General features: G+C 42.1%; 1 protein-coding gene across 3 annotated transcripts in view; it reads left to right on the top strand.

Moving 5' to 3' along the window:
* The first annotated feature begins 21033 nt into the window (after positions 1-21033).
* Positions 21034-24344, top strand: part of ple (tyrosine hydroxylase ple) — a 39522-nt gene continuing 36211 nt past the window's right edge. For all 3 annotated transcript variants that reach the window (XM_067156390.2, XM_067156383.2, XM_067156376.2), the window contains exon 1: positions 21034-21320. In XM_067156390.2, coding sequence (XP_067012491.2) covers positions 21252-21320 — 69 coding nt within the window. In that variant the 5' untranslated portion in view covers positions 21034-21251. The remainder of the gene's footprint in view (positions 21321-24344) is intronic.

The raw sequence follows: 24344 nt of genomic DNA, 5'->3' as shown, positions 1-24344 counted from the left end.
ACACATTACTCAAATATGGCTAAGCATGAGCATGACTTGCCCACAGATAAGAGTATCGCTTTCAGTGGAAATTAAATCGCATAATATTATCGACACTAAAGCGACACGCCACCGTGCGGGGAAGTGTAGCTTGATTATAGCATTGTTACAGTGACGCCCGGTTGCAGAAAAGCCAATCAAAGTTTGACTGGAATTTGACTGGTAATCAGTGTGGGTTTGATTGGCAAGCATCTTAATGTGAGTTGCAGAATCAGCAATTAAGGTTTGATCGACAATCAATCTCACATCAGATCTGACCAGCAAATTCATGGTGATCAAGCACTGATTCTCCAGTCAGAGCTTGCAGTCTTTAAACTCAAGAATGCTTTTCTTTCATTAAATACATATGATTAAACGTTTCAATGATAAATAAATTCAAGCTCATGTAGGAAGTGCGATTTGAGTGACGTGCTATTTTGTTTCCCGTAGTAATTATTCTCATATATAACCTCAATCTTGAACATGGAACTAGTTAATTTATATCAATCAAATCTTGAAATAAATACTTATCTCTGGCATATTTATATCCATGTAAACCTAGACTTTTTAGAATTAATACGCCAACGTGACAAAACTTCAACCTATCTGCAGCATGGCTGTTTACTCTTTTGTAATTTTGCCCATACAGCATCCGATTTTTTAAAATTTTCAATTATATACAAGTATCCCTCAACTACGCTAAGTAAGAGGGCTCTATCATTAAATTAAAATTTTGACCTTCTCACTTTCTTAGTAGGGATATCACTCATATTATCGAAAATTAATTAAATCAAACGAAAGCCTCAAAATCCGCCCTTTCTTCTCCTTTTTCAAACACGATCAGGCTCAGCTGTTCCCTGATTCACTGCCACTTTGATGTCTTTGCTATATACAAAAAAAAAAAAAAAAAAGATAAAATAGATACCATCCTTAACGAATCAAACAGCAGTGGTCACTGATTGCAATGTTGCCAGATTTATTTCCTTCTAGGATCTTCAATCAGTAAATTGGAGAAAGCTGCTCGGAGTTTAGGTTTTCTGCAACGCACTCTGGAATTAAAGTTGATTGGCAATCAGCTGATCTGCCATTAAGGACTGATTTGATGGACGTTTCTGCAACCGGGCATTAGTGTAATATACTCATAAATACGGTAGCTTTGACGAAGGGAAGATGAAGCAATAGTAATGTGTAACCGAGTGTGTTGTAGCTTACGTTCTGGAGATCGTAGGTTCGAAGCGCATCATCGACAGCCCTGAAGATTGTTTTCCGTAGTATCCCTATGTTCACACCAGGCAAATATTAGGACCGTTATTATGGGCCCCGCCTCTTCTTCCCCAGTACTCCTCTTTAAACAATAATCACCACCATCACCACCACTTGCCTTTTCCTATCTGATAGTTGCGAAAACTCATACGATTATATATATATATATATATATATATATATAAACCACATACAACCTACTCTTTAGTTTTCACTATTATGTGTGTTTACTTGGCAGTAAATATAATTGAATCCCTCCCGGTTGATGTACGTGAATAGCCCTCTGACGATCGGGACACCTAATTCTGATACGGTATGTATGTAGTCGAAGTGACCCAGAATTCCATGGAAATTACCCTATGCATGTTATAAAACATATCGCTTGCCAAGAATTGTATTCAAGTTGACAGTTACCGGACTGTCCCTTTGTCAGTCTCAAGAAACAAGTCTCTTTAAAAGCGAAACCTTAATTTAAGATCTATCGCTGCCTGTTGTCATTTCTTGATGGATACAGTACTTTTGCATCCATCTCTTGGGACAGGCCAAAGTAAAGTGTAGCTTCCACCGAAGTGCCAGTCAACATCCATGGCTGTGACAATATGGAAGTTGCTGGGGTATGGGTAGTGCTGAGTAATGACATTCAGAGCATCACTAGTGCATCTGAGTGTTATGAAAGGTGCTGCTCATAGGGTCAGTCGTACTGCAGTAGTACTTTCTGACCCAGTGAGTAAAGCAATGGCAAACTACCTCACTCCTCATCTTGCCTAGTACGCCTCATTTTGGTGCTGCCATTGGTTTTGGGTGTTTCCTTATAACCGCATAACCTTTTGGTGGTTCTAATTGAGGATCCAACCAGCCTCTGGGCTGATGACCTAACAGACAGACAGAATCCCCGTACATGTCAAATGAATTGGTCCGATTTCGCAGCAGACGACCCACAGAGAGGCCGTCGGACTAACCTTTCTTCCCGGAATCGGCTCAATATGATGATACAAATTACATGTTTCATGGTACATAACCTCTGATTGTGATTCACTCCTCTCATTTGAGGTTAAACAGTTCTCTCGGCAGTGTTTAAATATATCCGGTTGAACATCGGTTTAAAACAGTGTCTAAGTGATAAATAACGTCTCTGCAATGCGGCAGCCATACTTAGGCTTTGTTTAACCGTAGACATCGTCTGAACACCGTTTCTGCAATCGGCCCATATCTAATAGGTAGATGCGTTCACATTGTTGTTGTACTTCAATCTTCAATAGTAAACATCTATGTCCTCACTCAGGATGAAACCTCCTCGCCATTTAGAGGTTAGCTATTATTATCATCGGACGCCTGATGTTTTAAATAATATTTTCAGAAATTCAATGAGCAGGGAAAGTCACATAACACTACAACACTGTGCAAAAGCAAGCGTCTCAACGGGCACCCAGCTGAGCACCTCTGTGCCAGGAGTAACGGATTAAGATCTGTTTTCAGGTAATTAGCTAAAGAATGTGGTGTAAATACGCCTTCAAAGCGAGAGAATGAAGGAATAACAAAGACGAAAAGACGTTCTCTAGAAATCATATTTTAGACAGGAATGTACGGCCCGGCAATCTAGGAGTAGCGTGCCTATCTCTCACCCGGAGGCCCCGGGTTCGATTTCCGGCGAGGTCAGGGATTTTTATCGGACCTGAAGGGTGGTTCGATGTCCCCTCAGCCAACGTGATTAAAATTGATGAGTTATCTGACGGTGAGATGGCGACTCCGGTCCAGAAAACAAAAAAAAAACGGCCAAGAGGATTCGTCGTGCTGCCCATGCGTCATTTCATAATCTGCAGGCCTTCGGGCTGAGCACTGGTGGCTTGGTAGGCCAAGTCCTGTCAAGGCTGTAGTTCCATGGGATTTGTTCTTTTATTTGACAGGAATGGCTCTCTTCCTCAATAGCTTAGGAGTCATTTGTCAACACAAGCTGACTGTTGATACCGTAATCATAGCCATGGGACCTCCATTTTTACGTGCTATTCAAACCACAAGGACGCGATATTTACTGTCAAAAATCCCACATGCAATAGCCGTACTCGAACCTCATCCACCTGGGTAGGACACCAGTGACTGCGCTTCTCGGTAAATTTTCAGAATGTGTAGTGAAAATGGAGCTAGAGCGCTATTTATTCACTTGGGGCTGACAATCCATCCATCTAGCCTCTTACAGCTAAACTCGGCACTAGCCTTATCATATTCCTTTATACTATTATTATTATTATTATTATTATTATTATTATTATTATTATTATTATTATTATTATTATGACTGAATGGTCTTGGCTTTTTTTTACTTGGGGGCCCCGTGTCGATATCCGGCTGGATTGTCGGATTTTAATTGTAAACGATTATTGCCCCCGGCTTGGGAACTGGATGATTTGCGCTGTCCCCAGCATTCCTGCAACTCACACACTATCCTCCACCACCATTACCTGCAGCTTCCCATTGAAGCAGTTGTCACCCAGGTGTCTGCCTTAAAAAGTCTGCATATGTTCGTAATAGCCGCATTAAAATATTATTATTATTATTATTATTATTATTATTATTATTATTATTATTATTATTATTATTATTATTATTATTATTATTATTATTATTATTATTATTATTATTATAGTGTAGATAACACTCAACTATTTCGTTACGATGTCATAACCGACAAACAGATTAAACTCAAATTTTTTCCGATTATCGATCACTTCTTTCTTTCTTTCTTTCTTTCTTTCTTTCTTTCTTTCTTTCTTTCTTTCTTTCTTAATCCGTTTATCTTCCAGGGTTGGTTTTTACAGCGGACTCAGCGAGGAATCCCACCTCTGCCGCATCAAGGGCAGTGTCGTGGAGCGTGGGATATTTGGTTGGGGATACAACTAGGAAGGAGGACCAGTGCCTCGCCCAGGCGGCCTCGTCTGATATGCCGAACAGGAGCCTTGTGGGGAGATGAGAAAATTGGAAGGGATAGACAAGGAACAGGGAGGAAGCGGCCGTGGCCTTTAGGTACCACCCCGGCATTTTCCTAGAGGAGAAGTAGGAAACCAAGGGAAACCACTTCGAGGATGGCTGAGGTGGGAATTAAAGCCCTCTATACTCAATTGACCTCCAGAGGCTGAGTGGTTCCCGTACCAGCCAACGCACAACTTTTCAAATTTCATGGCAGAGCCTGGAATAGAACCCGGACCACCGGAGGTGGTAGCTAATCGCACTAACCACTACACCACAGAGGTGGACAACGTTCAACCACATGATCCGATATAAAACTAAAGCATGAATCTAATTTCCAAAATGTCCAGACAGGAAGATGCTATAAGACCAGCCTATGATGACTAATTCACTCTAATAATGACATTTTTGACTATAAAGAGCAGATTGAATAATTATAATAATAATAATTTTTATGTTATTGACTTAACGTCTCACTATCTACTTTTACGATTTTCGGTGATGCTGAAGTGCCGGAATGTAGTCCCACATGAGTTCTTTTACGTGCCAGTAAATCTACCGATACGAGGCTGTCATATTTAAGCACCTTCAGATACCACCGGACTGAGCCATGATCGAACCTGCCAAGTTGGGATCTGAAGACCAGCCATTTTTTTTTTCTTTTTACAAGTTGCTTTACGTCGCACCGACACAGATAGGTCTTATGGTGACGATGGGACAGGAAAGGGCTAGGATTGGGAAGGAAGCAGCCGTAGCCTTAATTAAGGTACAGTCCCAGCATTTGCCTGGTGTGAAAATGGGAAACCATGAAAACCATCTTCAGGACCGCCGACAGTGGGGTTCGAACCCACTATCTCCCGAATACTGGATACTGACCGCACTTAAGCGACTACAGCTATCGAGCTCGGTCGTCTGAGCCATTCAACCGGGCAGATTGGAAATAAGCAGTGCAAAACGACAGCCGTGTCATTAAAATCAGCTTACAATTTTGTAACCCACAATAATGAAACTACGTTCACAATGACGCCAGTGAAGATGCTACAGCATATGAAGCAAATCATCACGGAAATATGAGAACACCCTAAAAGTGCAAGTCACGGAAGGGAAAACCGGTGTGGTCATCAGTGTGAATCACTACATTTTCTTCATTTGGCTGAAGGAAAAATGAATGATACGAAACGTGTAATATCAACAAATCTATTGAGTAACAGATAAGTTACGAAGGTTCTTGGAGGGTGAATGTTAGAACTTTTGTACAATAGCCTACAGTTGGATGTGTTTATAAATTACTAGCAGATACGTACAGTAGTGTCTCTTATGCTCATCATTCCGAAATCAAATGCCTCGATAGCTGCAGTCGCTTAAGTGCGGCCAGTATCCAGTATTCGGGAGATAGTAGGTTCGAACCACTGTCGGCAGCCCTGAAAATGGTTTTCCGTGGTTTCCCATTTTCACACCAGGCAAATGCTGGGGTTGTGCCTTAATTAAGGCCACGGCCGCTTCCTTCTCACTCCCAGTCCTTCCCCGTCCCATCGTCGCCGTAAGACCTATCTGTGTCGGTGCGACGTAAAGCAAATAGAAAAAAAAAATGCCTCGCTGTTCTTGGCGTATAAGACTTCATTCAAAATTTGTCAGTAAATCTCTCGTGCGTGGGAGTCGGCTCGGAGAATCTGCAGTAGGGTCTATCTCGAGGCCATATGTCATTATTATTATTATTATTATTATTATTATTATTATTATTACTATTATTATTCTTTCTTTCTTTCTTTCTTTCTTTCTTTCTTTCTTTCTTTCTTTCTTAATCTGCTTAGCCTCCAAGGTTAGTTTTTCCCTCGGACGCAAGGGATCCAACCTCTACCGCCTCAAGAACAGTGTCCTGGAGCTTCAGACTCTGGGACGGGGGATGACCAGTACCTCACCCAGGCGGCCTCACCTGCTATGCTGAACAGGGACCTTGCGGGAGGATGAGAAGATTGGAAGGGATAGACAAGGAAGAGGGAAGGAAGCGGTCGTGGCCTTAAGTTAGGTACCATCCCGCCATTTGCCTGGAGGAGAAGTGGGAAACCACGGAAAATCACTTCCAGGATGGTTGAGGTGGGAATTGAACACACCTCTACTCAGTTGACCTCCTGAGGCTGAGTGGACCCCGTTCCAACTCTCGTAACACTCTTCAAATTTCGGGGCAGAGCCGGGAATCGAACACGGGCCTCCAGGGATGGCAGCTAATTACACTAAGCACTACACCACAGAGGCGGACTATTATTATTATTAGGTCTATCATGATTTTTTTTAGAGATAAAGGTGAGATCATCGTCCCCTATTATTAGTTTTTATTTATATATTATTTTGCTACAGAGCCTCCGTGGCTCAGACGGCAGCTCGTCGGCCTCTCACCGCTGGTTACCGTGGTTCAAATCCTGGTCACTCCATGTGCGATTTGTGCTGGTCAAAGCGGAGGCGGGACAGGTTTTTCTCCGGGTACTCCGGTTTTCCCTGTCATCTTTCATTCCAGCAACACTCTCCATTCTCATTTCATAGCATATATCAGTCATTAATGTATCACTTTGGGAGTGGCGACCCCATCGTACTAATAGCCTATATCTGGAAAACAGGTTGTAGGTTTCCATTTTCATTATTTTGCTAGTAATTTAACGTCACGAGGACTCAGAGTGTTTTGGACGATGCTGGGATGGCAGAAATGGCCAAGAGGAAAAACCATAGAAGAAGACTGGTTCAACATGGTATGAAGACAGAAAGGAAGCCCACAGTAAAAGAATGGAAGAAATATAGACACAAGGGAAGGCAAATGCACGCCTCCACGTGGCTAGCTCCGGTGAGGAAGCGGCCTTGGTGATAATTAAGGTACAATCCCAGTATTTACTTCGTGTGAAAATGGGAAATGATGTTAAATCATCTTCAGTGCTTCTGATGGTAGAGTCCAAACCACACAGCCAAATCACTCGGACATTCTTTCTTCCTTGTTTATACCTATATTACGTGTTAATTTTGTCTAGGGTTATATATTAATTCACTGAATTTCTCACCCCTTATATCAGTATTCTGAATGATTTCTGTAATTTACTGTAAACATTTGTTATGTAAGTCTATGTACACTGATATTGTTAGCGTCAATCTTGGGGGCGTGATTAATTCATTGCCTTAGCTAGTCATTTTCCACCATCATGTGCGAGGTTCGAATCCTGGTAGTTCATGGGTTGTAATATTCAATTGAAAAAGCACGTGGCGTCAGGAAGGGCATCTGGCCTTAAACTTCAGCCACAACCAGTACGAACGTGATTGGCTCCAGTGACCACAGAAATAAATGGGACAAGCTGAATAAATATTTATTTTTTTGGTAGCATCGGTCTTAGATGTTGCAAGGAGAGGAACATTTATAATATAGTACAATGTAGGCTATTTTATGCTGGCCCCGTGGTGTAAGAGTAACGTGCCTGTTTCTTACCCCGAGGCCCCGGGTTCGATTCCTGGTCAGGTCAGGAATTTTTTTTACCTGGACCTGAGGGCTGGTTCGAGGTCCACTCAGCCTACGTGATTAGTATTGAGGAGCTGTCTGACGGTGAGATAGCGGTCTCGGTCTAGAACACCAAGAATAACAGCCGAGAGGATTCGTCGTGCTGACCACACGACACCTCGTAATCTTCAGGCCTTCGGGCTGAGCAGCGGTCGCTTGGCTGGGCAAGGTCCTTCAAGGGCTGTAGTGCCATGGGGTTTGGTTTGGTTTGATAGACTATTTTTCTTTATTTCATAATTTTGGTCTTCGTCCACAACAGCTATATAGCCAGCAAAACAGCTTTTTCACCAAAGTGTAAGACAGTCAGAAAAGGAAAGAAGGACAGACGACGAGTTTCAAAATTGTGCACACTTAAAAACAAAGGTATTTCTTTAATGCCTGTTTCCATTTTTGCAGTACATTATTTCTGGTCCATTGCATCAGAAACTCTAGACCTGCGCAATACGTTTTGGAGAAGTAAGATACTATTGAACATGTCTCTCTGTTAGTTCATCAGCCCAGAGGCTGGTTGTATCCTCAAATAGCACCACCAAAGGTTATGCGGTTATAAGGAAACCCCAAAAACCAATGGCAGCACCAAAATGAGACGTACTAGGCAAGATGAGGAGTGAGGTAGTTTGCCATTGCTTTCCTCACTGGGTCAGAAAGTACTATTGCAGGACGACTGACCCTATGAGCAGCACCTTTCATAACACTCAGATGCACTAGTCATGCTCTGAATGTCATTACTCAGCACCACCCATACCCCAGCAACTTCCATATTGTCACAGCCATGGATGTTGACTGGCACTTCGGTGGAAGCTACACTTTACTCTGGCCTGTGCCAAGAGATGGATGCAAAAGTATTGTATTCATCAAGAAATGACAGCAGGCAGTCTATTGAACATAAAGACTATAATTATCGAAGTAGGGCTTATAATTCGTCCGTAATGCCTCCACCGACAAGGCAAGTGTGTGGATTGTAGAGTAGGTCAATTGTGCAGGCTGATAGTCCCGTTACAATCGCACAATGATAGTAATGTTACTAGTTCTAAGATCCATTAGCCACTTCTACCCTATTTGGAGATACCGAGGTGCCGGAATTTGGTTCGTAGGAGTTCTTTTACGTTTCGATTAATCTGTCGACAAGAGGTTAGATCACGTTCTACTACCACCGTACGGAGACGAAACTAACTTGCTAGTACAATCCTTTTGAGCCAAGCTACTTTGTTCCTTTCTCTTGTTGAAGTAAGTTTCTCTCGGGTAACTTTCAAGGATGTTTATGTCATAATTTTAGATATGACTGTACATCTCAAATAACAGTACATGTATGGTATGTATGGTGAGTATTCAGCTCGAAGGCTGGTTGGATCTTCAACAGCTCCACCATCAGCTCTCGTAGATGACCTAGGCGTCACTGACAAAGCATACAAAGGAAATGAGGAGTGAAGTAATTTCCCGTTGCTTTCCTCACCGAGCCAGCAGTTGCTATTACATAACAGTCTGCTAAACCCACCGCAACGCACGCACCAAATGTGCGACATTTCCTCACCATTTATAACAGGGACTGGCTGCATTAGGAAAAGTAGTTCTAGCATCGCTCATACCTTAGTCATATTGTCGAAGCTAAGGATGATACTGAGACAGGTCAAAGCAAGTAAAATAAAATGTGGCCCATTCCACAACACCGCTAACGCTGTGTTCGGTCAGCAAAGACAGGGTATTCAATTCTTTACTTAATCCGTTTACCCTCCAGAGTTGGTTTTCCGCCCAGACTCAGCGAGGGATCCCACCACTACTGCTTCAAGGCCAGTGTCCTGGAGAGTGAGACATTTGGTCGGAGATGAAACTGGATAAGAGGACCAGTTTCTCGCCCACGTGGCCTCACCTGCTATGTTGAACAGGAGCTGGGATGGGATGGGATGGGATGGGATGGGATGGGATGGGATGGGATGGGATGGGATGGGATGGGATGGGATGGGATGGGTTGGGATGGGATGGGATGGGCAAAGAAGAAGGAAGGAAGGAAGCGATATGAAGAAGAAGTGAAGAAGAGGGATGGCTGAGGTGGGGATCGAACCCCCTTACTCAGTTGACCTCCCGAGGCTGAATGGACCCTGTTGCAGTTTTCGTACCACTTTTCAAATTTCGTGCCAGAGCCGGGAATTGAATCCGGGCCTCGGGGGTGGCGGCTAGAGGCGGACAGGGTATTCATAAACAAAGTAATGCAATTCATGTGGTCATATGCACGATATTCATATGGCTAAACATCGCAACTTTCGTACGGTATTCATAAATGCAATAAAAGCTAGTTCCTATCCTAATCTCCACTCAACAACACAACAATTGGCCGGCATAAAAATAATTTTATACTTTCTCGAAATGCGAGGATATTCGTAAACTGTGTATAGCTGGTGGCCGAATAAGAGGTGATACCTGGAATCGTACCATCAGCACAATATCTTCATTCCATTTTAAATAAGAGGATTTTCAAAGAAAGTCTTCTTCTGCGACGGCCAATTTTTATGGGGTTGAGTGTACATGATTTTCAGGTGGCAGTAGTGCTGTCGAGCCTCCGTGGCTCAGGCGGCAGCGTGCCAGCCTCTCACCGCTGGGTTCCGTGGTTCAAATTCCGGTCACTCCATCAGAGATTTGTGCTGGACATAACGGAGGCGGGGCTGGATTTTCTCCGGGTACTCCGGTTTTCCCTGTCATCTTTGATTCCAGAAACACTCTCAGATAACATTTCATCTGTTAGCCATTAATCATTGCCTCAGAGGAGTGCGACAGACTTCGGCAGCCGGCACAACTCCTATCTTCGCCGCTAGATCGGGGACTTCATTCATTCCATTCCTGACCCTGGTCGAATGACTGGAAACAGGCTGTGGGTTTGTAGTATTGCTGTCTAGAGAGAGCATTTAACAGCGAAATATTGTACTGCTTCTTGTGTGCTCACTTGTCAGTGATACGAGATCTACTACTGAGTTTAGGGAATTTGGTAGAGAAACCTGTGATTATCTTGTAGGTCAAATGGACTGTATCGCGATTGACCTGTCTAAAGCATTTGATAGGGTGGATCATGGGAGACTACTGGAAAAAATGAGTGCAATTGGACTAGACAAAAGAGTGACTGAATGAATGGGTTGCTTTATTTCTAGAAAATATATCTCAGAGAATTAGAGTAGGTCAAGCTTTATCTGACCCTGTAATAATTAAGAGGGGAATTCCTCAAGGCAGTATCATTAGACCTTTATGTTTTCTAATATAAATGATATGGGCAAAGGAGTGGAATCGGAGGTAAGGCTTTATGCGGATGATGTTATTCTCTATAGAGTAATAAGATTGTGAGCAACTGCAACGTGACCTCGAAAATGTTGTGAGATGGACAGCAGGCAATGTACAGTATGTTGATAAACGGGGTTAAAAGTCAGGTTGTGTGTTTCACAAATAGGAAAAGTCCTCTCAGTTTTAATTACTGCGTTGATCGGGTGAAAGTTCCTTTTGGGGATCATTGTAAGTACCTAGGTGTTAATATAAGGAAAGATCTTCTAGCTAGTTGGTTGCTTTACGTCGCGCCGACACAGATAGGTCTTATGGCGACGATGGGACAGGGAAGGGCCAGGAGTGGGAAGGAAGCGGCCGTGGCCTTAATTAAGGTACAGCCCAAGCATTTGCCTGGTGTGAAAATGGGAAACCACGGAAAACCATCTTCAGGGCTGCCGACAGGGGGGTTCGAGCCTACTATCTCCCGAATACTGGATACTGACCGCACTTAAGCGGCTACAGCTATCGAGGAAAGATCTTCATTGGGGTAATCACATAAATGGGATTGTAAATAAAGGGTACAGATCTCTGCCCATAGTTATGAGGGTGTTTAGGGACCCTCACCAGGATTACCTGATTCAAAAACTGGAAAAAATCCAAAGAAAAGCAGCTGGATTTGTTCTGGGTGATTTCCGACAAAAGAGTAGCGTTACAAAAATGTTGCAAAGTTTGGGTTGGGAAGAATTGAGAGAAAGAAGAAGAGCTGCTCGACTAAGTGGTATGTTACGAACTGTCAGCGGAGAGATGGCGTGAAATGACATTCGTAGACGAATAAGTTTGAGTGGCGTTTATAGAAGTAGGAAAGATCACAATATGAAGTTAAAGTTGGAATTCAAGAGTACAAACTGGGGCAAAGATTCATTTATAGGAAGGGGAGTTAGGGATTGGAATAACTTACCAAGGAAGACGTTCAATAAATTTCCAATTTCTTTGAAATCATTTAGGAAAAGGCTAGGAAAACAACAGATAGGGAATCTGCCACTTGGACGACTGCTCTAAATGCAGATCAGTATTGACTGATTGATTGACAGTATTGCACAAATGTAAAGATGTTTATCCCCCCCCCCCCATCAACGAACGCTTGCGAATCCTTTCAAAGCAGACTTAACTCAAACGTCTCAAACGTATATTTAGCACATCGAGACATTTATACATCTGTTGATATGTAGTATGTATTTCAGGCGGAGAACTACCTCAAAATCGATTTCGTTAATGATTCTATGAAAAAAAATCATACGCGTCTAAAGGAAAATATAAAGTCAGATAATATGTATCGGAATACTAACAGGCATTAATTACACGATATCAGTACGTGAAGAAGATGCCTTACTTCAACAAGCTTGCAGCATGTTAACTGTTATTGGCAAACAGTTGTGTATGACTGCTAATTGAAACTAAAAGTTACGTACTGACAAAACAGCAAACAATTTTTATAACCATTCCTATGATATTTTAATCTTGTTTACTTTGGGCAGTGGAAGTCCCAGTCCCTAAAAATGTAAAGGAAGACATTGCTTGTATAGAGTCTTTAGAAAAATTTCAAACAACTGGTTGAAAATATCGTTGTATAAAAATACACTTTCAATCTGTGTGACCAAAAAAAAAAAAAAAAAAAAAAACAACAACAACCCGCGTTCCTGAACCTATTAAGTTGGACTCTGAAAGCTAGCACTCTACCATCTGAGCCATTCATCGCGGCACAGCTCATGGCATACGGCTCGTAGAACACACGCACATGCTGTAGTTGACTCCAGAAGTTACGTCTGTTTTGGCTGAAATACAAAATTTGAAGAGATTCTGCCCCTTAACAGCTTTCCAAATCTACCTCAATTAACATTTTTCTATGCACATACAAGAACGAATTTGACAAATGAGTGCCTTCACTACTTTTTTAAATAGAAAGGAAGATAAGATTCTTCCGTGAATGGGCACAATAACAAATATTGTTCTCTAACACAGGTTTCTCCAAAGAACATTAACAAATCATTGCAACAGGTCCATAAAAATGTCCTGGTCTTATTCTACCCAATACAAGAAGTCTCAACTTGGGATTGAATCTGATATTATTATTATTATTATTATTATTATTATTATTATTATTATTATTATTATTATTATTCTACCGTTTTTCTCACATCCTGGTGGGGTCACGGATGCGAACTTCGTCACACAGATGGAGTCGGATTCCCTGTCTGATGCCAACCCTATGTATAGGTTTCTATTCACTATTGCGTGTCGCGCAGATTTGAGCTTTGCAATCGGGAGATAGTGAGTTTGTACCCCACTCTCGGTAGCCCTGAAGATGGTTTTGCGTATTTTCCCATTTTCACACCAGGCAAATTCTTGAACTGTCCCCTAATTAAGGCTACGGCCACTCCTAGGCCTTTCCTCTCCGATCGTTGCCATAAGACCTATCTGTGTTGGTGCGACGTAAAGCAACGTGTAAGAAAAAACTATTTCATGTTCCTGTGATGGTCGGTAGTGTTGTGCGTTGGGACAAACACAAATACCCAGTCGCCGAGACAGAAGAATAGGCCTAAATCAGATGCGAAAAAAATCCCCGACCCCTCGGCATTCGAACCTGGGACCATATGAACCGAAGACCTCAACTCTGACGTTTCAGCGAAGAAGCCAAACTGGTTGAAGCTGACATTGTTTCAACGTATTTTCATCTTACAAAAGGTAGAGTATGCCTCTCATCCTCGCAGCAGATAATATACTGTACGCGCACTTTTTAGTGATAGATTTTGTACTCTTTTGAGGAGTAAGACGGGAGCACTGCCGGTTCCGGTAAATACTGCCAACTGAATGGAAATGAAATCTGAATTGAATCGATAATATGATCGATCGATATGAATTTTTTTAAACATTTATTATCTTAACGCCAACAACTGTGTCACACACACAATATATAATACTATATAATATTCCCGATGCGAAACGTGTTCCTAGCATGAATTCTATAGTTTGGCTTTGCTGTGTAAAGAACAACAGTACTAGTACGTAAAGTGTACGCCAGATGTCGCACAGCGATGATAAGCGATTCTTTAGTTTGTGCTTCATAGGTTGCCAATACGAATCTCGAAGATAACCGAAGTCGACCCATTCAGCACTAGAGTGTAAATCTATCACTAAAAAGTGCGCAGATAGTACATAACTTTATCAAACAGCAAACACTTGTTCACTACCTGTTTGCACTCCTCACTTCTAGAAGCTAATCAAATATGACGTTTACAAGCTTAGATTTGCATATACAATCTATTCCTTTCTATTCAGAACTTCTTTACACAACTGCTTCGGTGAGAACTGTACCTCTCGTGAAACACTGGCTTTTTATGAGTTCTTACGGATTCCAGGTGTTTTCAACATGTTTTCCTGAACTTCCATTACGGTACTGCAAATTTCAAATTTGTAAATGCCACAAACAGCTCATAACTGAATTTAACATATTATGATATAATGACCTCCAGAACAAACTTGACCCAACCTACAAAAACGAGATCTACATAAGGAAATCCAGACAGGTAAACTACTCTAAGAGCTTGTTTCTACGGGCACCTACGGCGGATGGTCGACTCTCGATGGACAAAGTGTATTTTAAAAATATTGACTCATAACGAAAAAAGAAAGTTCCCTGGTACATTAACGTCAAGAACGACGTCGAAGAAAACTGCTTACGGCCAGAAGACGCGCACAAACTAGAACTTTTCAGAACAAGAATCATGACTTTTGGGACTTTCCAAGATTTTCCTCGTGTAAAATAGTTGGACGAACGCCCTGAAAGACACAGCGAGCTAATGAAAACCAGTGGGATCAAACGAAAAATGAATAAACGCCAAAATGTACAATGAAACTTTAGTTGGCCGATTAGCAAATAATAAATAATGACCTACGAAGAATCGTCACTTTTGAACCCTTGAACAACAGGCGCAATGAACGTCACATTTGGAGCCAATTACGTACGTGTTTTCTGCGAGCCATGTACCATTAGGTTAACTGAACTTCAAACTGTACACTCTCCTGGCGAGAAGTCTTGCGGACAGCTCTGTATCGCACTAGTGTTTCGAACGAAACGGAGCGTGTTCCACAGCGCTACACTCCGGCCTCGCTCCCACCTTGTTCCAACAAATTTTGTTTTGCCTTAGTCCTCTCGACAGTACCGCTACTGTCGGTCTGGTCAACAAATGAGGCAGGCCACGGAGTGCTGACGCATACAGCAGGTGCTGGAACTCTGTGGTGGCCCTGCAACTTACGTAAGAAGCCAGCTCCAGCGCACAGTAGTGCTCTGTGGTTTGCGGAAGGAACGTGAACCAGCCTTTTCCTCCTTGTTCCTGTCTCGGGCATTTTGCTGCTCTCCTTAAAACTCCACTAATTGTGGTTTTTCTTTTGACGAGCCTTATCTCTTCCGCTCCCTCATGTATGTGTCTCCGTAATACAGTTATGCCTTTCAACGTTCAATCAGTAAACCATTGTGAATGAACTAAATGCCTCCACAATCCGCTATTTGTAACTAGCTCTGTGGTCTCGTTTTCTATATTTTCTCCCAATTATCTTGGGTCGGCACTGATGTGGATTAAGCCTAGTTTTACGGTCGGATGCCTTTTCTGACGCCAACCTCATGTGGAGAAATGTATTCACAGTTTCATATTTTTGTGTTGGTTTGTAGTGAAATGTATTGCGTGTAAATGAAGATGTGTATTAGCCCTTCAGCTAGGGGTATTAACCAAACGCAGCCAGACCCCCTGGCCCGAACGGGAATCGAACCTGGTACCCTCTGAACCGAAAGTAACTATGCTGACCGTTCTGCGAATGAGCTGGACTTCTTTTAATTTTCGCCTTCGTCTGCTTCTCTTTTCCGGCATGCCCGAATCCATTATTTTACTAGGTAACCAGCCCTACATTCGCCTCACATGTCCCCACGACCAAAGCCGGTTCATACTCGTAAAGTGACCTTCATGTACCCTCCTGCTATTGTTCCCATCTTTTTGTACCAGATAATTATTATCACTACTGTCATATCTGTTACTTCCAAACTTACCGGGCGAGTTGGCCGTGCGGTTAGGGGCACGCAGCTGTGAGCTTGACCTTCCCATTCCTAGGCCTTTCCCATCCCATCGTTGCCATAAGACCTATCTGTACCGGTGCGACGTAAAGCCAACTAAAAAAAAACAACTTTCAAACATGAATGCTGAGTCAACCCAATTACTGTTTTGAGGTTGTGCTGTCTCTGTTAACGAATTTGGAAGAAAAGGTTTGTGGGTTGTATATAAGGTAGGCTATCATTCTGGCCTTCGTCTAGTTTTGAAATGAAGAAATCATAGAAAACCAATTCAAGGTTGTTCGAGACTAAGATTTAGCTCACTTTTGTTCTCAGCTGTGTCACCTGAGGCTGTGTGCACCTTGTTACACGCTTTCAGAATGTGCACTATAAAACATGTGGCGGAGGCTGGAATTGACCCCAGGCCAATATACTCGGCATTTACCGATCTTTAAAACATATACAATTAAAATAATTATAATTTACCTTCAATTCGTTTGTTAGATGTATCATATTTGGACAATGACAGGTGCATACCCTCAGAAACAATAATAAAGTAGAATCTTAGTTCCGTTCCTAACAAAAATTCTTCCTCAATGACGTCGAACATGCAAGTTCGAGGCCCGGTACCGAAGTCGAGCAGCTCTTTTCAGGCGTACCCCCAGTGGAGGTGAGGTGCCTTGGTACCTTTTAAACCACATAACCGGACCTCCTGTCAATTAGCTGAAAGCTTGCATTCGGAAGGTAGTAACTTCGAGCAACTCTATTGCTTTTTACTGAAGATGTTTTTTCATATTCTCAGTTTCATATCAAGTAAATTGTACATTAGTGTTTCAGATGGAAGTTACATTATATATTATAGTACCTGAAATAATAATAATCTGATCGAATTGGCTGCACGTTTCGGGCAATGTAGCTGTTACCTTGCATTCAAGCCTCGTTATCGGCAGCCCTGCAGATGGTTTTCTGTGGTTTTCCATTTTCCCACCTTAATTAAGTTACAGCCCCAGCATTTGCCTGGCGCGAAAATGGGGAACAACTAAAACTAGCATTGTGAATTCAATCCTTACCGTCTGTGCCGGTCATAAGCGTGTGAAAGAATGCTGTTACGATTTTACCTTACCAGAAAATGTTCTCACCCAAATGATACGATTGCAGCGCACCGCAAAGTAGACCAAATCAACTGCAGAACTAGAGGCAGATGATGATGATGATGATGATGATGATGTTGGTGGTGATAATGTGGATAAATTACAATTTTACTCGATATCGGTAAGTAAAAATGTTGAAATATCTTTTTCATTACCGGGTGAAGGGAGGCCTTTTGTGTTAAAAAATTATGACGGATTGTGACGGATTTTCGGTTGTTAGTATGACGGAGAAATAATTACACTGCAGCAGTTCTTCAACGTGATGGAAATCAATCACTCGGAATGGTCGAATTTCATTTTGAATTGATGTTATTGGTTTTACGTCTCAGTAACAAATTTTAGGGTTTTCAGAGACAGCGAGGTGCCGGAATTTTGTCTCGCATGAGTTCTTTTATATGCCAGTAAGTCTACTGACACGAGGCTGGGGTAATTGAGCTCGCTGAAATACCACCGGTCGGACGCGGGATAGAACCCACGAACTTGAGCTCAGAATGCCACCGGTTTACCATCTGAGCTCCTCAGCCCGGCCTGTCACATTTAACCACCCTTAATGTTTCCATTCTGAGTCAGGATCGAGCCACTATCTAGGAACAACAAGCCAACGACTGGGTAACTATTTTAGTAAGATCGGCAATTCGAACAAGAACTAGGCCTAATCAGGTAATGCATGAAACATTTTCAATCGATCATTATTATTTACTTTAAGATATACTGAGGAAATTCGCACGCGGAAAGAATGAGTGATACGTACGTGCGAATATGAGCAATGAGCACAGTAAATTGAGTCATATTAGAATGTCACGTGCCACAGCTACACCCGGACGAATGTGTTTCCATATTTAACTGTGTATCAGGAAAACTGTTGATATTAATGAGATATTTCTCGTACCGTCCGCCAGGGAGCAGGCAGTAAATCCGGTAAAGTAAAGTAAACTCGTGTCCTCATCCCGAGGTGGTGCAGCTCTTTGCAGGCACACCCCCATTGGAGGTGAGCTGCATGTACCATTTCAACCACATACCAGCCCTCCTGACATTCTTAAATTTCTGGCAGTACCGGGAATCGAACCCAGGCCCCCGAGGACGGCAGCTAATCACACTAACCGTTACGCTACGGAGGCGGACAGTAAATCCGGTTAAATGGGTATATAGCAAATCTTCTGAATGTCCATTCCTATATTCAAACGGTATATGTACGTCGATATGATTATCGCAACTTTCATGAGTTCTTTTAAAGTCTCGTTTAGAAATCTACCCTCCCATATCTGTGTCACAATTTAGGGAGTCTGAATTGTCCCCTAAATATGTAAAAAACCTAAAAGTAGGTACATGAATATACCTGTGACGGAACAGCCCATTTGTGCCTGGATCTACAAAGATGACTACTGCCCATCCCGATGGTAGGCAGATATTGGAGTAGCACACGGTCAGCGTGACGACATGCTCAACCTTATTGCTTGCCTGTCCTGACCGAGTCTACTGCCTCTCAAATCAGCCAACTCATCAATCTATCTGAACCCCCCTCCAGAATCAAAATCTCTGATCTCCAGTTTTAGACAAACGTGGAACCCGAATCACACAGACACAGACGTGACATGCCATTTCGAAAGTCATATTAACTCCACGCTATTAAAATGCCCGACCTGGCCGCGATTCGAACCCGGAGCCCTCAAAACCGAAGACCAGTTCGCTGATCACTCTGCCAAAGAGCCGGATATACGTATACTTTATTTTTATTTGATATGATTTGAAAAACAATTGTATTTAGGCCTAATAATAATAATAATAATAATAATAATAATAATAATAATAATAATAATAATAATAATAATAATAATAATAATTGTGTAGAATTGTCCGGCTCCTTGGCTGAATGATCAACGTATTGGCCTTCGGGTCAAGGCCATGGATTCGATTCTGGATTTTATCCATCTAGGCCTATAGTTAGTTCTTCTGTGACAAGGGGTTTGTTGTATTTGTCTCAATAAACTTTCTCTTCATCACCAACTTCATTAACCACCATAGATACAAACAATAGTGATACATCACTTTACGTCGCACCGGCACAGATAGGTCTTACGGCGACGATGGGATAGGAAAGGTCTAGGAGTTGGAAGGAAGCGGCCGTGGCCTTAATTAAGGTACAGCCCCAGCATTTGCCTGGTGCGAAAATGGGAAACCACGGAAAACCATCTTCAGGGCTGCCGACAGTGGAATTCGAACCCACTATCTCCCGGACGCGAGCTCACAGCTGCACACCCCTAACCGCACGGCCAACTCGCCCGGTGTTTAAACTAGACAACATTTTTTTTTTTTTTTTTTTGCTAGTTGCTTTACGTCGCACCGACACAGATAAGTCTTATGGCGACGACGACAACATTGTGATAACAGTAAAAGCAATATTAAAGTAGGTTATAAGTTATATGCATGATTTTAGAAACGATCAAATTCAAGCTCAGTCAGTTGGTTTTAACGTGTGCTTAGTTGTGAGGGATCCGTGTCTGTAAAAGTTCCTGAGACTCTTTTTCAAAGTAACTGATAACGCTTGAAGAGAGATTACATAGGATTATTATTATTATTATTATTATTATTATTATTATTATTATTATTATTATTGAATTTGCCTTACGTCGCATCGATAGGCTATGGTGACGATGGGATAGGAAAGGCCTCGGAGTGGAAAGGAATCGACTGTAACCTTAGTTAAGGTACAACCCCAGCGTTTGCCTGCCATGAAAATGGGAAACCACGGAAAACCATCTTCAGGCTGCCGACAGTGGGGTTCGAACCCACTATCTCCCGAATGCATGCTGATAGCTACGTGCCCCAAGCCACACGGCCACTTCCTCGGTAGGATTATTAGACTATTATTATTATTATTACAATTTGATTTTCGTCGCACCGACACACATAGGTCTTATGGCGACGATGAGATAGGAAAGGGCAAGCTCACAGCTGCACGACCCTAACCGTACGGCCAACTCTCTCGGTATTATTATTATTATTATTATTATTATTATTATTATTATTATTATTATTATTATTATTATTAATCCTAAATTGTGCGATTGATCATGTTCTGACTGGAAGTAAACCTTTCAATTTATTTCTTGATGTTATAGTTTATTTCTTCCAGTCGACCAGTTTATGAGCGTAGTTGGCTGTGAATCATTTATTGGAATGCCCTGTCAATTTACTGAACTAGTCAGAGTTCCAGAAAATTGCGCGTATAATTCATCACTTGTTATCATTTTAAGACAATTCATATGACTTTCAGAGCATAATCAGGCAGTTCCGTGAATAATAGCGTAGTTTCAAATAACGTTGATTTTTCTGTCAAGGTTCTTCGCGAGTGAGAGAGAGAGAGCCTCAAGTATGTTACGATCGATGGACGCGGAGAGGAAGAGGGGAAGCACTGAGTAAGAGAGACTCAGAGAATGGGAAATCCGAGCAAAGTTTCTTTCCTTTTTACATTGACATATGAATATTTTCTTTTTTCTTGTGCACTCGTTTCCTGGGACATAAGCAAGTGGCGTTCTCTAAGGTCAGCCAGCGATTGGCTTTGGAGAGGGGGCGCCCCGCAGAAAGAGCCAATGGCGAGCGCCGAGGTGGGCGTGTTCGCGGTGACGTGCGACCGGCGGGAAAAGTCAGCCTCACAGCGCTGCCGCGGTAGAAAAGTTTTCGGTAAAATTTCATAATCACGAACGTAAAAGGAACAAGTGTGAGAGAGTGGGGATAGCTCATCCAGGAGTGTATTTAAGAGCTGGTGTTCTGTCAGCAGGGTGCCTACGTTGCTAGCCAGCTCAGTAAGCAAGTGGTGTGTGATACGACTTTTGGAGTCAGAGTCGTGCACTAGAACGTCCACTTGTTTCTATCAACAGTTAGTTGTCTGTGTACTATCGGGGATTTAGTGCAGATTATCTACAGGCTGGAGTTTGCAGCGTTCGGTGTTCTTAGCCACAGTTATATCCCTCGACCAGCCCCCACGATGATGGCAGTAGCAGCCGCCCAGAAGAACCGTGAGATGTTCGCCATAAAGAAGAGCTACAGCATTGAGGTAAAGTGAAATTTAACTCATTCAGTGATAGTTTACGACAAACTTAAGTTTCGGACGGAGTCAGTCCGGGGTTCGCGATGGCTTGTGAATTTTATAACACTTATCGCGTTTGGGTCCACCAATTTCTAATGCTTGACAAACGTACTCCATTCAGTGTAAAGTGGCAGTTAAAGTTTTCACACACTTTTTTTGTCGGTTCTTAAAAATCAGTTTTGATCCATAAACAATGTCTGAAATCTTCGGGGAAAATAAGAAATAAAATGATATTGTGTAACTAGATATTAACAGTTGGGTTTCTTGTCGAGCCAAAGAATGTATCTGCTTTTTATCGAAACGTGAAGAACAAAGATCAAGTTGTGCACTGCTCCGCCATGCTTGGTGCACGAGAATCAAACAGGTTACCCACTTGACTGCTCTCTTTGTGCAACAGGTTCCCTCGCGAACTCTTTTGCTTGAGATGGAAAATTTTACCTTGGCAGTTGCTTCATGACAAATTCATGCTTCAGACGAAGCACATTTCGATGACATGGATGTTAAACCCTATAAAACAAAAATCACGATCACAATCTCACTGATGAATAATGTTTTCAGCTAAGATTTCTGTCCAAGAAGTTTCTCTGTTGCAAATTTAAACTGCAATAGGTTTTTAATTCGAAACTTTAATATATTATTTATTGAACTTAAATAAAATAAGGGAAGTATCCGCTGCAGAAGTTAATTCCCTAATTTGGCAGGTTCGATCCTGGCTCAGTCCGGTGATACATGAAGGTGTTCAAATATGTCAGCCTCGTGTCGGTAGATTTTATGGCATTCAAGACTAATTTTATGCGGGACTAAATTTCGCCACCTCGGAGTCTCCGAAAACCTTTAAAAAGTAGTTAATATTATAGAATTTCATCCTGGTAAGCTAGTTGTTCAATAAATAGGCCAATAGTAGTCTGTTAGACCTTACTATAAATTTTAAAAATATATTTTATTCTCATTTGCCACTGGTTTAACGTCGTACTAACACATCGAAGGATTTTGGCGACGGAAGGATTGGGAAGGTAAGCGGCCTAGTCTTCATTAAGGTATAGCCCCAGCATTGGCCTGGCATAAAAATGTCACATTTTTGGACTACTCCACCAATCATGAGTGTGACTTCTAATTTCGCAATACTCTATCAGAATCACTAACCGGGATCTCCACTTCTGTAGCGTAACCGGTTTAGATTCCCGGTACTGCCAGAAATTTAAGAATGAGAAAAAGGGCCGGTATGTGATTAAAATGGCACATGCAGTTCCCCTCCATTTGGGAGTGTGCCTGAACAGCTGCACCAACTCGGGGCGAAGATACTAATTTATTTTTTTAGTAAGGAGGATCTATTACATTTCCCTCTTATTTGAATTTCGCATTTATCACGTACGTGCTTGATCAGTGTCTTTATTTCCTGTAGCACCTGAAGAATCAGTGAAGACAATAAAATATATTGATGATTATGCAACCGAACTCTTGTCATCTAGAGCGATCCTGGAAACGTGCCAACAAATGGAGCTCGCTCCTAGAGGCCAGGCAGTTGAAATGACACTTGTTGAACAAGTTGGGAAGGTGGAGTCGTGATAAGTAGATGTTCAATCCAAGATGGACATGGGGACCGCAAACAGTTGATTATGTAATCACTAAAATAGCATTCACGTTACTGAAGTGTCGTTGGTCTGGAAGACAACGGGACCTTCTGTTTCACATGACGGGTGTAGCTGTGAACGCTAGTTGTTCATGGTCGTTCCCTCAAGTTATTTATACTTGGCCAATTAAAGAGCGAAAGTTGTTGGTGAGATTACCTGGTTCTGAATGTAGGCCTAGGTCCGGCCGAGAGCAGTGGGCATTCCTTCTTGAGTTATGTAAGCCCGGAGACACTTCACTTCTCACCACATGATGGATGACCAGTTTACTAAATGACGAAAGGTGTTTCGTTCTTCAATATGCGGAAACTTATAGGCCGGTGTTGAGGGTGCAGGACCATTCAGTTGAAACTGCAACACGTAGGATAACTGCGCAGAGAATACTGGATAAAAAGGCATGTTTTTGTTAGTGTTTTCAACGTCGCTCTGACTCATTGAAGTTGTTTGGTGACGAAAGAATGGGAATGAGCTAGGATTGGGAAGGTAGCGGCCGTGGGCTCAGTTAAGGTACAGCTCCAGCGTTTGCCTGGTGTGAAAATGGGAAACCGCGGAAAACCATCTTCAGGGCTTCTGAAGGTAGGATTCGAACCCATCATCTCCCGAACGCAAGCTCACAACTACGTGATCCTAACTACACGGCCAACTCGCTCATTAGAAAGGTGGAACGTTATTTTCTAGATGATTAGTTCTCACAGGAATCGTTCCCTACTAGACATTCATTTTCTTCTGTAATAACATTATGACACTCATCGCCCACCCTCATCGGAGGGTCTGCCTTACAAGGGCTGCACTCGGCTAGAAATAGCCACACGAAATTATTATGACACTCATTTTAGACACAGCTTGTGGAAAATCTCTGTGGCATTATTACGAGTGTTTAATAAATTTTGACTTCCATGGTGGAGGCCCATTTGCTGAAGAGCATTTGGTTCTCTTCCTAATAGAGGATAAGATTCCTCATTGTTCTATTCTGAAACGAATTTAGAGGCTCGTGATCACCAGTCTATCTGTGGCGTGTGTGCCTGAATTTGTTTAAAATGGAGAAGTATTGTGAATGAATTGGTTGTAGCCTGTTTGGTACTGTTTTAATGCTACATTCATGGAAACGCTTACGCCCATTGTATTTAAAACAATTTATAAGCGACGAAGTTTAATTCTTTCTATTTCGATATAATCATGTGAGCAGAAACAAATAACATAAAAAATTAACTCTTCTGTTATCTTAGATTGAAATTATTGAAGGAGGCTTAAGACTATGTTTATTAACAAAGAAATCCGATTAAGCTACAAAAATAATCTTTGACGCGCTTCATTGTGTTTCCTCGGTTACTTTCTTAAAACACTTCATTGTTAGCTTACCTAG

The sequence above is a fragment of the Anabrus simplex genome, chromosome 1, assembly GCF_040414725.1.
Source record: "Anabrus simplex isolate iqAnaSimp1 chromosome 1, ASM4041472v1, whole genome shotgun sequence".
In the NCBI taxonomy this organism is placed as follows: domain Eukaryota; kingdom Metazoa; phylum Arthropoda; class Insecta; order Orthoptera; family Tettigoniidae; genus Anabrus; species Anabrus simplex.
Note: the sequence above shows the minus strand (reverse complement) of the source record. Positions and strands in the feature narration are given on the sequence as shown.